This window comes from Manis pentadactyla, chromosome 19, assembly GCF_030020395.1.
Source record: "Manis pentadactyla isolate mManPen7 chromosome 19, mManPen7.hap1, whole genome shotgun sequence".
NCBI lineage: Eukaryota > Metazoa > Chordata > Mammalia > Pholidota > Manidae > Manis > Manis pentadactyla.
The window spans coordinates 24,865,170-24,883,014 of record NC_080037.1 but is presented as its reverse complement, the minus strand read 5'-3'; the positions used below and the strand labels follow the sequence as shown (position 1 = coordinate 24,883,014).

The 17,845-nt window shown below is 36.3% G+C and overlaps 1 protein-coding gene across 1 annotated transcript in view; it reads right to left on the bottom strand.

The window, feature by feature from the left end:
• CDC73 (cell division cycle 73) overlaps window positions 1-17,845 on the bottom strand; it is a 127,248-nt gene that overhangs the window by 6,687 nt on the left and 102,716 nt on the right. Inside the window, exons 14-15 of the mRNA XM_036919689.2 lie at window positions 5,360-5,521; window positions 2,754-2,854 (exon numbers count right to left, since the gene is read on the bottom strand). Coding sequence (XP_036775584.2) covers window positions 2,754-2,854; window positions 5,360-5,521 — 263 coding nt within the window. The remainder of the gene's footprint in view (window positions 1-2,753; window positions 2,855-5,359; window positions 5,522-17,845) is intronic.

Below are 17,845 nucleotides of genomic sequence, written 5' to 3'. Positions count from 1 at the left end.
TTGCTTTTGTAAATAAAGGTCCCACTCATCAGACACATTATTCATTTCTAATTTAATTCAATTTAATGAACTGAAACCAGTTCATTAAAGGAGTTACAGGTTATGTCTTCAGAAAACCCATTTTCAAAGCACATTATTTATACATGTAAAAAATAATTTTTAAACTTTTTAAATTAAATGGAGTCAACAATTCAGTATTTCCTAATCTGCTTACTATATGTTTTGCTTTTCTGATTTTCTCAGTATGATTTGCTTTAAATCATTCTAAATATATATGAGTTATATTTTTCAAAATGATTTATCTAAAGCCATAAAGGCCTACAGTCCCTTTAATGATGTCAATATATTTAATTTATGTAGCATTCATTTTTCCACCAAAACATACAACTTTTTAAATGAAAGCTGGGCTATCAGAGTTCATAAAGTTTAAGTCACTAATGAGGAAATAAGGTTTCTCTCATCATAAAAAATATTTTTAGCATGAAGCAATGGTGACAAGCAAACTTATACCAAGACATTATCATGAAAGATCTTCCTGATTCAGAAGACTCGGAGTTTTTAAACTTCATCAATAAAAAAGAAATGAAGTTCTTTTGTAAGAGACCAGTTATCTGGTGACACAATGAATACAAAATACTTCACATAATTCAGCAAAATGAAGCAAAATACTTCACATAATTCAGAATTGTTCATTTTCTCCAACTGCATGAATCCTGTCAACACTTTCTAGGGAAGCAAAAGAAATAGAAAAGAACAGAAAAGTTGAGTATTTAATAGATACAATGTAGCATGTCAAATGACAAAAGAACAGCCTAATAAAATAAAAATTTTCTCTATGATAACTAGCAAAAATTTGAAGAAATCACTTAAAAATCTCAATTAACCTCAAACATAAAAAATAGTACTTAAAAAAATCTATATCCAGTTAGTTACAAACTCAAATTTCTCATCATTTTGAGAAGATTTTATGTGGCAATTTTATGCAATTCAGTATTCAATATCTTCTCTAAAATTCTGTACTTTATTATTATGTATTATGAAGAAAATACAATTTTTTACTAAATCCCAAAGAGATACTCCCAAATACCCTCAGTTTTTTCCAAGCTATATAGATAGTATCATTTTCTATGTGAGCTATGTAGGAAAGGGTAGGAAGTTAGAAAAGGCAAGAGTGAAAAGCAAAGGAGATCAACTACAAGCTAAGAAATAAGTTTCTGGCTTAGGCAAATTACTAAAAAAAAAAAAAAAAAAAAAAAACACTACGGAAAATAAACAGCTTGGGGATGAGGGAGAATATAAGACAATTAATTCCATTTAAAACAGGTTGAGTCTGATTTACCAGTAAGACCTCACAGAGGAGTTACTTGGTAATCAGTGAGACATGAGGGTTCTCACTATCAAGCTAGAGATGTTAACTTTTAGATTACAGGGATATAAATGTTAACTGAAAATTATCAGATATTGAGAGAATTTTTATAATTAGGAGAAACAGTAACATAAAAGTTGAAAACCAGAAGAAAAGTAGCTAAAGAGTGTCTCTGAAAGAGTAACAAGTCCTTGCAAAAGAACATTTTTAAATGGAGGAAATGAGTCAAGAGAGTCAACTTCGATAAGGAAATCAAATGTAGCCAGTATTTGGGTCACTGGTGAGTTTTATGCGAAGTTTAGTGGAGAGCGAGAGAGCCAGACTTACAGTGGATTGAGAACTGAATACACAGTGAGTTAGTACAATTTTTTTCAAAAGCTCAGCTGTAAAAGGAAAAAGAGTAGGAGCTAGAAGGGAAGGTGAGGTCAAGAGCAAGCATTTTGTTTTGCTTGTTTTACGATGAAAGCAGCAAGAGTACTTTCATTTTAAGTGCTGATAGAAAGGAGTCAGTAAAGGAGGAAGGTTGAAGAGAATTCACAGTAACTAAAGTTGTAATTTCTAATAAACATATCTGTTTAATGAGAAAGCTTTTAAAAAGTAATTTTACTGATGTTATTAACTTAATTTTGTATTCAAATTAAGTAATATTTGGAATATCCCTATAAGCAAAAACAGGCTAATCTCATCTACTCTTGGTATATCAATATTTACCAATATATGGTCAATAAAAGATATAAAGTACATGGAATCCACTCATTTAACAGCTATCTACTGAATGCTTCCCCATGTCACCCACTCTTCAGTGATGGGTATACAAGGGTAAACAAGGCAGATAACACTATTCCCCTCATGGAACTTGCATTCAACCCAGGGAAGAATTACAATAAAGATACAAAAATAAGATGTCCCACAACAATAAGTGCTATTATGAAATTATAAAAGCTTACAGAGTAACTGGGAGGAAGTAGTGGCTATTTTCATCATGGTCAGAGAAGGATTCTCTACAGGACAGAATATCTGAGCCGAGACTTAAAAGAAAAATGCTACATACATTACAGACAGTGGGAATAGTTAGTTGTTTAAAGTTATACCTACACATTACTGTTCAGCAAAAAGCAATTTTAATAAAAATGTATGGACATGCAACAATATTAAGGATTTTTAAGTGACCTAAAATATAATTGTTAATGTTGGGGGATAGGCAATAATTCACTTAAAAAAAAAAGGTTTTAAAAATATTTCACAGGTGCCTGAAAATTAACATTTTATATATAAAAAAATAGGAATCCTTGATACACACATAGCACAGCCACAGACGGCTTTTCCTCTTAAATAAAGCAAGAGCACTTCAACATTGAATAAGCAGTAAAAATAAAGAGAATCTTACTTTTAGCAAATATGTCAACTGGTGATCCATCAGGCAAAAGCCATGGCCAACCTTTGAACTGCCATGCAGGACCCTGCACAAAAACTGCTACAACCCGGTCCCTAATAAACAGAAAAGGGGGAGGGGGAATAGTTAAGAGAGAATATTTTAAACGTGAGCTCTGGTTATTACAAATCCTTAAGGGAAAGCTCTAGTAATTATTCATGTGATATAGTCTCCTATATCCTTCTGTAAGTACATTACCAGAACTTTTCATTATAATGTTATTATCAGAGAATATTAATGAACTGCTATACTTCCATGCGTGTTTTTTTGCAACTAAGTCTTAAGCATAATTACATGCGCTATCCTTATATGTGAACTTTATAGCCTTTTAATCCACCCTTTACTAAGTAGAATAAGGACCCATTTTCCAATGAAACAGTGAACAGTAGTTGATCTATTAACCAGAAAAGCTGATTTTAAAAGGAAATACCTAAAATTCAAACAGATATTAAATGTTTTAACTTAATTAAAAACATTACAATAGTAATTCGCCAACTGTTTTATGAAGCCCCAAGGCTTTATTTTTGAGTTCTTATGATTATTTGGAAAGTAATCTGAGTACAGAAACCATCTAGACTTTTTATTTTTTCCAAGTGTTTTACAACTGTTTCACTCAACCTAAATTCTGTAAGTATTTTTTTTAAGGCAATTTGCTTTTCTAACCATTCAACTTCATTTTCCTAAAAAGAACAAATCTCTTTCTAGGTCCTTGTACTTCATTATCTTACAAAATATTTAATTATAATTTAATTAAATTGAGAAATTAAACTGCCATAAACAGTTTAAACCTAAAACTGAAGAGGTGGAAACAAAACCATATCAATAGTAACAATTAACATTATTAAGATTCACTATAAGCATTTACTATGTGCCAGTGCTGTTCTAAGTATATTAACACATTATTTAACCCATTTAATCTTCAAAACAGTCCAATCAGATGAGTACTATTTTACAGATGAGGAAACAGAAATGCATGGGCATATTAGAGAACAGTCCACTAGCCAGAAGAGAAAGAAGGGGAGGGAAATAGGAGTAAAGAGGAGAAAGGGAAATAAATGATTGATCATATGTACTGGTTATGCTACTGTTCCTGAGTGAGGACTGATAAATCATGAAAATAGCCATTCCAATAATAATATGGAAATAGTTTTGACTTTACAACTCCCTGAAAGGGTCCTGGAATGCCCAGAGGTCCACAGACCACCCTCTGATAACAACTGTGTTAGATAAAGACTTTATACATCCAACAAAACATTAACAGGGTTACCTTCTATTCAAGTAAAAAGCCTATAGCAATGATGAAAGCTACTGTGAAAAAAAAACAAATTAGCTAAAAGCTAAAATTAGACCTTAAATAAAAAATCTCCTCCTTTCATGGGATATATGCCCTACATAGCCAAAACCATCTTTGGTAATGGGGCACACTATTAAATGGATTCTTACTATATAACCTGTACCATACATTAGCCGGAAGCCCAACGTGCCTGCAAAACTAAAGGGAATTTACTGAATAGACATCACTGAGATCCTACTGGGTCTCATAGGGTTGCCAGGGGAGCAAGATAATTCATTGGGAGTGAATTCTTGAAAGGACAATTAACAAAGAAGAAAAGAAGGTAAGGAAAATAGTATTCCAGGTATCACATTAATATCTAGGAACCTAGCTAATATGCACAAGCAGTATTTTGCAGCACAGTGATAGCACTTGTACACACTATTATAATTTTCTGCAAATAACTACAAATGTACTACAAATGGTGTAAATTTTCCTACTTCTTACAAGTAGTAAACTGGGTATCTGAAATTCTCATCTGATCCACTTAATATATTACTCAAAGTATCTCTGTTAGGTAGCAGGGAAGGATTATAACACAAGAACCTTTATTCTTTAGCAAATTTTTAACATACTAATATTCTCAATGGCTTGATTTTCTAACATCTGAAGACTAATGAGTACTTCAAAGATAAATTTTATCTAATGCATAAATGTGTTTCATTCTGTCACAGAGATGCACTCTCAGACTTCGCATTTTTAACTCCATCTTAGATTAATGAAGTACTTTAAGATAATTCATGTATCTGAATTTATTGACAGTTTATAGTTTAAAATTTTATCAAATGACATTTTAATGCAATAAAAGAGCTAAACCAGGGTAGTCATGTTCTTTTTAATAAATTATTCCCTTACAATAAAGGTAACAATTCCTTCACTTACCACTTCTTAACAGAAAATCTGAATTCTCCAAATCTAAAATACAGGCCCTCAAAACATTATTAGTCTATTTGAAAGTTTTGTTCTATAAGATCCAGAAAAAATGAGCAAGTGGAAAAATTTTTTTCTCTTAGCTTTCCAGAAGTTAGTGTTTCTTTTTGTAAGTAAAATAAAGTTTACCTACCCAAAATATGAATTTATTTAGGTGTTACTAGAATGTGAACATTACTGATGAGCAAATCAGACATCAATACAGGTTTCAGGATGGTTGCTATTTAGAACTCATTATAAAATTTTGTGTTCATTATAAAAAAATTAATGACTATGTAAAAAACATAGATTATCTTACCAGTCTTGAGGCATAAGTTTAAGGGGCTGGTCTACTACTCTATAAGGAACTGTGACACTAACTGCTGTGCCCCCTGGTTGTATCTGGTCTTTTCTTCTCTGTATTAGAGTTTCATTTTCTCGTTGGCAGCCTTGTTTCTTTTTTTCATCTGATGGGACAAATCTTGAAAAATAGAGAGATGAGAAAAGGGTCAAATGATTGAATTTGGTGCAAATGGGAAAATAAACTGTATTTTGGAATTAATTTTTAAAAACTAATAGTTTTAAACCAGAACTTTCTTCTTTAAATGAACATATGCTGCATGAACAAATCATAATGCTTGAGAATATGAGTCTTTGATTGCCAAATAGAATTCAGCTCACTCAGGCCATAAGTTGGTATGTGTGTATCTGTGCATACAGACACACAATTCATATTCATTCATCTGGCATGCTCCAAGGCCACAAGACCACACAATCTTTGCCCCCTTAAGAGCTACCAGAGGGAAATTTTATTAAAAAAATCAAAGTCACATGACATAAAGATGATGTGGCTAGCTAGGCTTCTGCTTCTTCCTGGATAAGTGACTTGGCCACTAAAACATCTTTTCAGGTTTAATTCCTCAACAAAATTAGAAAAAAGCCATCAAATTTCAGGGCTGCTTTGCAAATGTCACAGTAGGAAATTAACTCAGCATATGCCAATTCTATATTTTAGTAAATACTGATAGTAATTTAGTTAATTACCAACTCTACTATGAAGTTCAGTTCTCTACTGTGCTATCAACAGATATTCTCAAAAATAACTCAGCAATCTGCAGAGCTGTTGCCAACTCTAGATTTGTTAGTGTTCACAAAGCATTTTAAAAGTCTTTTTTTGGAATACGCACATTCCTAATATACAGTTACTAGTATATTTTATTAGTTATGGTCTGATCACTCTAATTAAGTTGGGGCAATGCAATCACTGCATTGAGAATCATTCTGCTTCTAAAGTTTAGACAAGATAAAAGGAGGGAAGGGGATGTGCAAGAGCTTGAACTTGGTAGAATCCTTCGAAAAATTTCAATACTGCATACTAGATTCATCAGATACTGATACTAGTTTTATGATCAAAAAAATGGGACTACATCAAACTAAAAAACTTCTGTACAGCAAAGGACACCATCAGTAGAACAAAAAGCCATCCTACAGTATGGGAGAATATATTTGTAAATTACATAATCCAACAAGGAGTTAACATCCAAAATATATAAAGAATTCACATGCCTCAACACCCAAAAAGCAAATAACCTGATTATAATATGGGCAGAGGATATGAACAGACACTTCTCCAAAGAAAAATTTCAGATGGCCAGCAGGCACATGAAAAGATGCTCCACATCGCTAATCATCAGGTAAATGCAAATTAAAACCACAAATGAAATATCACCTCACACCAGTTAGGATGGCCAACATCGAAAAGTCTAGGAACTACAAATACTGGCGAGGATGCAGAGAAAAGGGGAACCCTCCTATACTGCTGGTAGGAATGTAAATTAGTTTAACCATTGTGGAAAGCAATATGGAAGTTCCTCAAAAAACTAAAAATAGAAATTGCATTGGACCCAGGAATTCCACATCTAGGAATTTACCCAAAGAAAACAAGATCTCAGATTCAAAAAGACACATGCATCCCTGTTTATCACAGCACTATTTACAATAGCCATGATATGGAAGTAACCTAAGTGTCCCTAAGTAGACGAATGGATAGAGTGGTACATATGCACAATGGAATATTATTCAGCCATAAGAAGAAAACAAATCCTACTACTTGCAACAACATGGATGGAGCTAGAGGGTATTATGCTCAGTGAAACAAGCCAGGCAGAGAAAGGCAAGTACCAAATGATTTCCCTCATTTGTGGAGTATAACAATGAAGTAAAACCGAGGGAACAAAACAGCAGTAGTCTCACAGACTCCAAGAAGGGACTAGCAGTTACCAAAGGGGAGGGGTGGGCAAGTGTGGGTGGGGAGGGAAGAAGTGTATTGAGGGGTATTATTATTAGCACATATGGTGTGGGGGTTACAGGGAAGACAGTATAGCACAGAGAAGACAAGTAGTGACTCTGTGGCATTTTAGTACGCTGACGGGAGAGTGACTGCAATGGGGTGGGTGTTGGGGGGACTTGATAATATGGGTGAATGTAGTAACCACAACGGTTTTCATGTGAAACCTTAATTTCAAAAATTTAATTAAATTAAGAAAAATAAAGGAAAATATGACTATGGACTTCAATTGACTACCAAGATTAAAGCTTATGGAACAAGTTTGCAAATATGTGTAGGAAAAAGGAAATTATTTTAAAAAGAGCAAAAATTTGAAAAAGAACTGAAAAGAACCGCTAGAACAGAAGTCCCAGAAAGAGGAGGGAAAAACCAGAGGGAGGGGACAGCAGAAACAATCTGAAGAGATTAGGACCAAGACTTTCAGAACTGATGAAAACACAAACTCACAGATTTAATTACAATGAATCACAAAGTGGGATATGTAAGAAATCTACAAGTAGGTGTAGCTTATAACAAATTTAAAATGATCTTAAAATAACCAGATAAAGCAGACTTCCTTCATAGGACTACCACACTCACATCTGACCTATCATCATCCACAAAGGAAGCTAAAGGATAGTGCAATAATATCTTCAAGGTAATGATAAAAAAGTATCACCTATATTGTTTTCCAAAGTGGCTGACATTTTGCACTGCCTGTGGGATGTTGGGAACATGAACATGGTCCTATGTTAAGCTCCAGTCATTTTCTGCCTGCTCCTTCCCCAGGCCTTTCAAGTAGTTTTCTCATATGCATGTACTGAACAGTATTTGACTAATTCAAGGGGATCCCTCTGCCTATCTTTGGAGCACTCTGTGAAATCTTTCCTCTTTGGAACTCTGCTCTGTGAGGCAACCATCATGACTAGAATCACAAGTGCCATCCAATCAGTTTATTTTAAATAAAACACAGGCCCAAAAAACTTAAGATCATGTTTTTTTAGTATGTGCTTTTTTAATACTTCCATAATAATAATGAGAAACCTGATTTTGTTATTTAGGATGTTCAAGGTTAAGGCTAGTTTTGTTTCATTTACAGGAGCGCTAGAAAATTGAAGAATCCTCATTTTACATGAAACCAAATAGAATCTATGCTGACATGAGCTATGGGTTACAGCCAGTACTATAATTGTGTGGAGGAGGTTTCAATTATGCATTAATTACACAGTAAAGCCTCCAAGTGACTCAAACTGTAGGGGAGATGTCAGTTGCAATGAAGTGTTAAACAATGAAGGGAGTGTTTCAAACTTGGAAGAAAAATTAGGCATGATCTATTCTAAGAATGTGGTCTGTTTGTTTGGCTTCTCTGTAGTAGGACTAAGGATAAAGATACTAAAATTTACTTTGTGATTCTTTGCACTATTTACAATCATCTATTATAAAATAATTTTAAGTATTAGATTTGTAATACATTTAGATGAGAACCAAATAAGTTCTGCAAAAGGAAAATTAAAGGTAGATTTTTTTCTAGCATTACAAAACTTACTGTGACTTTTCTGTAATCACTCAGACACACTTTAAAAAACTCATAACTGAAAGCTGAACTGGAAATATCAAATTGACAAAATCATAAAAATCAAAGAGCTACATGGAGACTTAAGGATCACCTTTTCTAAATACAGTTCAGTGCAAAAAACCCAATATCAAGTATAATGAAACTTCACGGGAACTAAATCAAGTCCCAGGTACAGATTCGAATACCATATAGCAAAAAAAAAATTTTAATTAGAGATAAATTCACTGAGTGAATTCACAACATTCACACACACACACACACACACACACACACAGTTTGATTCATGCACACAAGTCTGCATTTTCCAATTTCCTCTATGAGTTCCCCATCCTTTTTCTCATTTATAAACACTTACTTAACACCTATAATTAAGCAAGCACTGTTTTAAACAATGGAGATACAAATAACAATAGAGTAATAAGTCCATTTCTCTGAAGAATTCAGTTTGGTTGGAAAGGATGGGTTCCAGATGGCAAGACACAAAAATAAAACAATAGATGCACATCAAATTTCAGAGAATATAAATGATAAAATCAATACTCTTGCTATGTTGACTATGACATACAAAAGAAGATACATGAATGCTCTAATATAAACTAAAAAAATTTTTAAGAGCAATTAACAAAATCTATGTGTTTTTTGCAGAGGTCTAACACAGTCTGTTATGTTATCAAATCTACTGCAAGAAATGGACCAAAATTATTATATTCCTTATACACCCAATTAAATTATAGATTACTTGAGGAATTACTTGAGTAATCCATAACATTGTCAGAATATTAAGCTTCACGATAAAAGCCTAATGAAATATAAAATTTTAAACATAAAAACTCCATCTTTCCGTACTGTTAAAGGAAAAAAGTCTGAAAATTTCATTCAAAGTACTAAAGAAAAAATACTATATAAATATACTTGTATGTGCCAGACTACATAAAATTGGTACACAGCTATTTTTGTTATAGGTACTTAAAATTTAATTCTGTATTTAGTAGAAACCTAAAATAAGCAGGTAGTACTTCTTTTGTTTCTCATTTTAATTAGTTGCTAAGTCATTTAAAGCAATATGTTTTTCTTTTTTGGACAGGAGATTGCTTTTGTTTTCAAGAATTGTCCTGGTTATTTTACTAAGAAGGCACAGCATTCACATTCTTGTTTTAGATACCAATTATGTTATTCAATGTGAATGTCTGTTAAGAATCTCTAATGCTTAAACTAAATCAGGCACTGGAAGACCTGGTTTTATTTCCTGCTCTCCAACTAACCAGAGCAGCATTTAAGGTTATTTCTCAGCATTTTTATTGAGGATAAGAGTGTATTCTATATTACTTTAGGTCTCAAATTCTAGAAAATAATAAGTTTCAAGGATTTCTTTAGATCACAAAAAAAAAAAATCACTGTTGTGTACGTTCTCACTAACACCACATAATTTGAGGGAGGCACTAGGTAAAGTTTTTAATCACTGATATTATTCTTGTAACCACTAAACCACTGTGTTGTATACTTGAAACTAATATGACTGTATATCAATTAAAAACATAAACTCACAAAAAAAAAAGCAATAGGAAAAAATAAAACAAAATGACTCTATTTAAGTTATTATCCTGTTATTGACAAAGAGAAAGGGAACTTGTTAAAAAGGACATATGGTATGTACCTGAGGTAAGAGATAGCTGAGAACACTTGTGCCCACTGTGCACAAGCTCCTGCACAAACACACACACACACACACTTTTCAGCTTTTAGTGAAAGGAATAGCTAATTTTAAGTTAACATATACCAGAGAAAAGGTATTGACTTAGAATACGGCCCACACGAGGAGGGGCGGAAGATGGCAGCGTGAGTAGAGCAGCGGAAATCTCCTCCCAAAACAACATATATCTATGAAAATATAACAAAGACAACCCTTCCTAGAATAAAGACCAGAGGACACAGGACACTATCCAGACCACATCCGCACCTGAGAGAACCCAGCGCCTCGCGAAGGGGGTAAGATACAAGCCCCGGCCCGGCGGGAGCCGAGCGCCCCTCCCCCCAGCTCCCGGCGGGAGAAGAATAGGCAGAGTGGGCGGAAGACAGAGCCCAGGACTGCCGAACACCCAGCCCCCGCCATCCGGGCCAGAGTGCAGACACAGTGCGTGCCCAGGGGGCCCTGGATGCCAGGGAAACAGGGCAGCAAAACAGTGAGCGGGCACCTGTGGCCTGGCGCCGGAGGACACCAGAAAAACGCGCGACCATTATTTTTTTTTTTGTGTGGTCGTTGTTTTGTTTCGGCGGGTGCTTTTTGGAAGTCTTAAAGGGGCAGGGTGGGACACTTAATACAGAGGTAGGGAATCCGGGGATCTCTGGGCACCCTAACCCCTGGGCTGCAGGGAGCAGGGAGGCCCCTTACGGAGATAAATAGCCTCCCAGCAGCTCCTGCTCCAACGCGACTCCACCACTTTGGAGCAGCTGCCCGAGCCAGGCCACGCCCACAGCAACAGCGGAGATAAACTCCATAGCAGCCGGGCAGGAAGCAGAAACCCTGTCTGCGCGCAGCTGCCCAGCAGAAGCCACTAGACGTCGCTGTTCTCCCAAGAGAGGAGGGCCACAAACCAACAAGAAGGGAAGTCCTTCCAGCTATCACTCATCCTAGCTCTGCAGACTATTCCTATCACCATGAAAAGGCAAAGCTACAGGCAGACAAAGATCACAGAGACAACACCAGAGAAGGAGACAGACCTAACCAGTCTTCCTGACAAACAATTCAAAATAAGAATTATAAACATGCTGACGGAGATGCAGAGAAATACGCAAGACAAATGGGATGAAGTCCGGAGGGAGATCACAGATGCCAGAAAGGAGATCACAGAAATGAAACAAACTCTGGAAGGGTTTATAAGCAGAATGGATAGGATGCAAGAGGCCATTGATGGAATTGAAACCAGAGAACAGGAACGCATAGAAGCTGACATAGAGAGAGACAAAAGGATATCCAGGAATGAAACAATGTTAAGAGAACTGTGTGACCAAGCCAAAAGGAACAATATCCGTATTATAGGGGTTCCAGAAGAAGAAGAGAGAGGAAAAGAGATGGAAAGTATCTTAGAAGAAATAATTGCTGAAAACTTCCATAAACTGGGGGAGGAAATAATCGAACAGACCATGGAAATACACAGAACCACCAACAGAAAGGATCCAAGGAGGACAACACCAAGACACATAATAATTAAAATGGCAAAGATCAAGGACAAGGAGAGTTTTAAAGGCAGCTAGAGAGAAAAAGGTCACCTATAAAGGAAAACCCATCAGCCTAACATCAGACTTCTCGACAGAAACCCTACAGGCCAGAAGAGAATGGCATGATATATTTAAAACAATGAAACAGAAGGGCCTTGAACCAAGGATACTGTATCCAGCACGACTATCATTCAAATATGACGGTGGGATTAAACAATTCCCAGACAAACAAAAGCTGAGGGAATTTGCTTCCCACAAACCACCTCTACAGAACATCTTACAGGGACTGCTCTAGATGGGAGCACTCCTAGAAAGAGCACAGCACAAAACACCCAACATATGAAGAATCGAGGAGGAGGAACAAGAAGGGAGAGAAGAAAAGAATCTCCAGACAGTGTAATAACAGCTCAATAAGCGAGCTAAGTTAGGCAGTAAGATACTAAAGAGGCTAACCTTGAACCTTTGGTAACCACAAATTTAAAGCCTGCAATGGCAGTAAGTACATATCTTGCAATAGTCACCCTAAATGTTAATGGGCTGAATGCACCAATCAAAAGACATAGAGTAACAGAATGGATAAAAAAAGCAAGATCCATCTACATGTTGCTTACAAGAAACTCACCTCAAACCCAAAGACATGTACAGACTAAAAGTCAAGGGATGGAAAAACATATTTCAAGCAAACAACAGCGAGAAGAAAGCAGGGGTTGCAGAACAAATCAGACAAAATAGACTTCAAAACAAAGAAAGTAACAAGAGATAAAGAAGGACACTACATAATGATAAAGGGCTCAGTCAAACAAGAGGATATAACCATTCTAAATATATATGCACCCAACACAGGAGCACCAGCATATGTGAAACAAATACTAACAGAACTAAAGGGATATAGACTGCAATGCATTCATTCTAGGAGACTTCAACACACCACTCACCCCAAAGGATAGATCCACTGGGCAGAAAATAAGTAAGGACACAGAGGCACTGAACAACACAGTAGAGCAGATGGACCTAATAGACATCTATAGAACTCTACATCCAAAAGCAGCGGGATATACATTCTTCTCAAGTGCACATGGAACATTCTCCAGAATAGACCACATACTAGGCCACAAAAAGAGCCTCAGAAAATTCCAAAAGATTGAAATCCTACCAACCAACTTTTCAGACCACAAAGGCATAAAACTAGAAATAAACTGTACAAAGAAAGCAAAGAGGCTCACGAACACATGGAGGCTTAACAACACGCTCCTAAATAATCAATGGATCAATGACCAAATCAAAATGGAGATCCAGCAATATATGGAAACAAATGACAACAACAACACTATGCCACAACTTCTGTGGGACACAGCAAAAGCAGTCTTAAGAGGAAAGTATATAGCAATCCAAGCATATTTTAAAAAGGAAGAACAATCCCAAATGAATGGTCTAATGTCACAATTATCAAAACTGGAAAAAGAAGAACAAATGAGGCATAAGGTCAGCAGAAGGAGGAATATAATAAAGATCAGAGAAGAAATAAATAAAATTGAGAAGAATAAAACAATAGAAAAAAAATCAATGAAACCAAGAGCTGGTTCTTCGAGAAAATAAACAAAATAGATAAGCCTCTAGCCAGACTTATTAAGAAGAAAAGAGAGTCAACACAAATCAACAGTATCAGAAACGAGAAAGGAAAAATCACGACAGACCCCACAGAATACAAAGAATTATTAGAGAGTACTATGAAAACCTATATGCTAACAAGCTGGGAAACCTAGGAGAAATGGACAACTTCCTAGAAAAATACAACCTTCCAAGACTGACCCAAAAAGAAACAGAAAATCTAAACAGACCAATTACCAGCAACGAAATTGAAGCGGTAATCAAAAAACTACCAAAGAACAAAACCCCCAGGCCAGATGGATTTACCTCGGAATTTTATCACACATACAGGGAAGACACAATACCCATTCTCCTTAGAGATTTCTTAAAAATAGAGGAGGGGATACACCCAAACTCATTCTATGAAGCTAACATCACCCTAATACCAAAACCAGGCAAAGACCCCACCAAAAAAGAAAACTACAGACCAATATCCCTGATGAACGTAGATGCAAAAATACTCAACAAAATATTAGCAAACCAAATAAAAAATACATCAAAAGGAACATACACCATGACCAAGTGGGATTCATCCCAGGGATGTAAGGATGGTACAACATTTGAAAGTCCATCAACATCATCCACCACATCAACAAAAAGAAAGACAAAAACCACATGATCATCTCCATAGATGCTGAAAAAGCATTTGACAAAGTTCAACATCCATTCATGATAAAAACTCTCAGCAAAATGGGAATAGAGGGCAAGTACCTCAACATAATAAAGGCCATCTATGATAAACCCACAGCCAACATTATATTGCACAGCGAGAAGCTGAAAGCATTTCCTCTGAGATCGGGAACTAGACAGGGATGCCCACTCTCTCCACTGTTACTTAACATAGTACTGGAGGTCCTAGCCATGGCAATCAGACAAAACGAAGAAATACAAGGAATCCAGATTGGTAAAGAAGAAGTTAAACTGTCACTATTTGCAGATGACATGATACTGTACATAAAAAACCCTAAAGACTCCACCCCAAAACTACTAGAACTGATATCGGAATACAGCAAAGTTGCAGGATACAAAATCAACACACAGAAATCTGTGGCTTTCCTATACACTAACAATGAACCAACAGAAAGAGAAATCAGGAAAACAACTCCATTCACAATTGCATCAAAAAAAATAAAATATCTAGGAATAAACCTAACCAAGGAAGTGAAAGACTTATACTCTGAAAACTACAAGTCACTCTTAAGAGAAATTAAAGGGGACACTAACCGATGGAAACTCATCCCATGCTCGTGGCTAGGAAGAATTAATATCGTCAAAATGGCCATCCTGCCCAAAGCAATATACAGATTTGATGCAATCCCTATGAAACTACCAGCAACATTCTTCAATGAACTGGAACAAATAATTCAAAAATTCATATGGAAACACCAAAGACCCCGAATAGCCAAAGCAATCCTGAGAAAGAAGAATAAAGTAGGGGGGATCTCACTCCCCAACTTCAAGCTCTACTATAAAGCCATAGTAATCAAGACAATTTGGTACTGGCACAAGAGCAGAGCCACAGACCAATGGAACAGACTAGGGAATCCAGACATTAACCCTGACATATATGGTCAATTAATATTTGATAAAGGAGCCATGGACATACAATGGCTAAATGACAGTCTCTTCAACAGATGGTGCTGGCAAAACTGGACAGCTACATGGAGGAGAATGAAACTGGACCATTCTCTAACCCCATATACAAAAGTAAACTCAAAATGGATCAAAGACCTGAATGTAAGTCATGAAACCATTAAACTCTTGGAAGAAAACATAGGCAAAAACCTCTTAGACATAAACATGAGTGATCTCTTCTTGAACATATCTCCCCAGGCAAGGAAAACAACAGCAAAAATGAATAAGTGGGACTATATTAAGCTGAAAAGCTTCTGTACAGCAAAGGACACCATCAATAGAACAAAAAGGAACCCTACAGTATGGGAGAATATATTTGAAAATGACACATCCGATAAAGGCTTGACGTCCAGAATATATAAAGAGCTCACACGCCTCAACAAACAAAAAACAAATAACCGAATTACAAAATGGGCAGCGGAGCTGAACAGACAGTTCTCCAAAAAAGAAATACAGATGGCCAACAGACACATGAAAAGATGCTCCACATTCCTAATTATCAGAGAAATGCAAATTAAAACTACAATGAGGTATCACCTCACACCAGTAAGGATGGCTGCCATCCAAAAGACAAACAACAACAAATGTTGGCAAGGCTGTGGAGAAAGGGGAACCCTCCTACACTGCTGGTGGGAATGTAAGTTAGTTCAACCATTGTGGAAAGTAGTATGGAGGTACATCAAAATGCTCAGAACAGACTTACCATTTGACCCAGGAATTGCACTCCTAGGAATTTACCCTAAGAATTCAGCGATCAAGTATGAGAAAGATCAGTGCACCCCTATGTTTATTGCAGCACTATTTACAATAGCCAAGAATTGGAAGCAACCTAAATGTCCATCGATAGATGAATGGATAAAGAAGATGTGGTACATATACACAATGGAATACTACTCAGCCATAAGAAAAGGGAAAATCCAACCATTTGCAGCAACATGGATGGAGCTGGAGGGTATTATGCTCAGTGAAACAAGCCAAGTGGAGAAAGAGAAATACCAAATGATTTCACTTATCTATGGAATATAAGAACAAAGGAAAAACTGAAGGAACAAAAAAGCAGCAGAATCACAGAACTCAAGAATGGACTAACAGGTACCAAAGGGAAAGGGACTGGGGAGGATGGGTGCATAGGGAGGGTTAAGGAGGGGGGAGAAGTACGGGGGCATTAAGATTAGCATGCATGGGGGGTAGGAGAAAAGGGAGGGCTGTACAACACAGAGAAGGCAAGTACGGATTCTACAACATTTTGCTATGCTGATGGACAGTGACTGTAAAGGGGTTTATAGGGGGTACCTGGTATAGGGGAGAGCCTAGTAAACATAATATTCGTCATGTAAGTGTAGATTAGTGATACCAAAAAAAAAAAAAAGGTCATTTCCTGTGTGGTAACTTCCAATGAGTTTACACAAGAGTATAAAGGGCATATAAAAGTGTAGGCAAAGGGTCTGTTTGTGTTTATACAGAGGATCAAAGCCTAATTGCGCTACCCCGAAAATGAACTAAGATACAATATGAAAAAGAACTTCCAACATCAGCACTCTCGGAAGACTCATGCCAGAAGATGATCATCAAAAAACCCCAACAAAGATCCACGCACTGCTACAGCTGTAGATGCACTCATCCCACCAGTTCCTGGACTTGCCACGGGAATGAGGAAGGAGATATCTAAGCTGGCCTGTGCATACAGTAAAACAACAAATTTGACTGGATCTATACTGTTGGAACTCAACCAAGAATTAGGAGAAGTGCAAATTGTAGCGCTCCAAAATCTTACAACTACAGACTATTTACTGTTAAAAGAACATAAGGGATGTGAACATTCCCCAGGAATGGGTTGTTTTAATTTGTCTGATTTCTCTCAGACTGTTCAAGTTCAGTTGGACAATATCCACCATATCATAGACAAGTTTTCACAAATGCCTAAGGTGCCTAACTGGTTTTCTTGGTTTCATTGGAGATGGCTGGTAATTACAGGTATGCTTTGGTTGTGTAACTCTACTCCTATTATGTTAATGTGTGTGTGCAATTTAAGTAGTCGCTTAAAACCTATACATGCTGAAGTTACTCTTCAAGAAGATATGTCAAAGAAATAATCAATCTTCCCATGTTTTCTTCCGCCTGCTACTTCTATAGCTTTTCTTCTTCCTTCCTAATTACAACCCTTAAATAGAATTCGTGCCTCATATCAAATTTACCGAGTATCATAATTCTTCCAAGTGGTAAAGATACCTCAAGACAAATGCTGGGCATAGAAGCTACAGGGCATAAATATGCAAAGAAATAAAAAGCTAACCATTTCAAACAATAAGGCTTCTCTCTCACTTACCAACTTTACATTTCCCTGTATGGCCCCGGAAGATGACTGGTTAGCCAGAGACGGGTAAGATTCCTCAAGGGAGGAACAA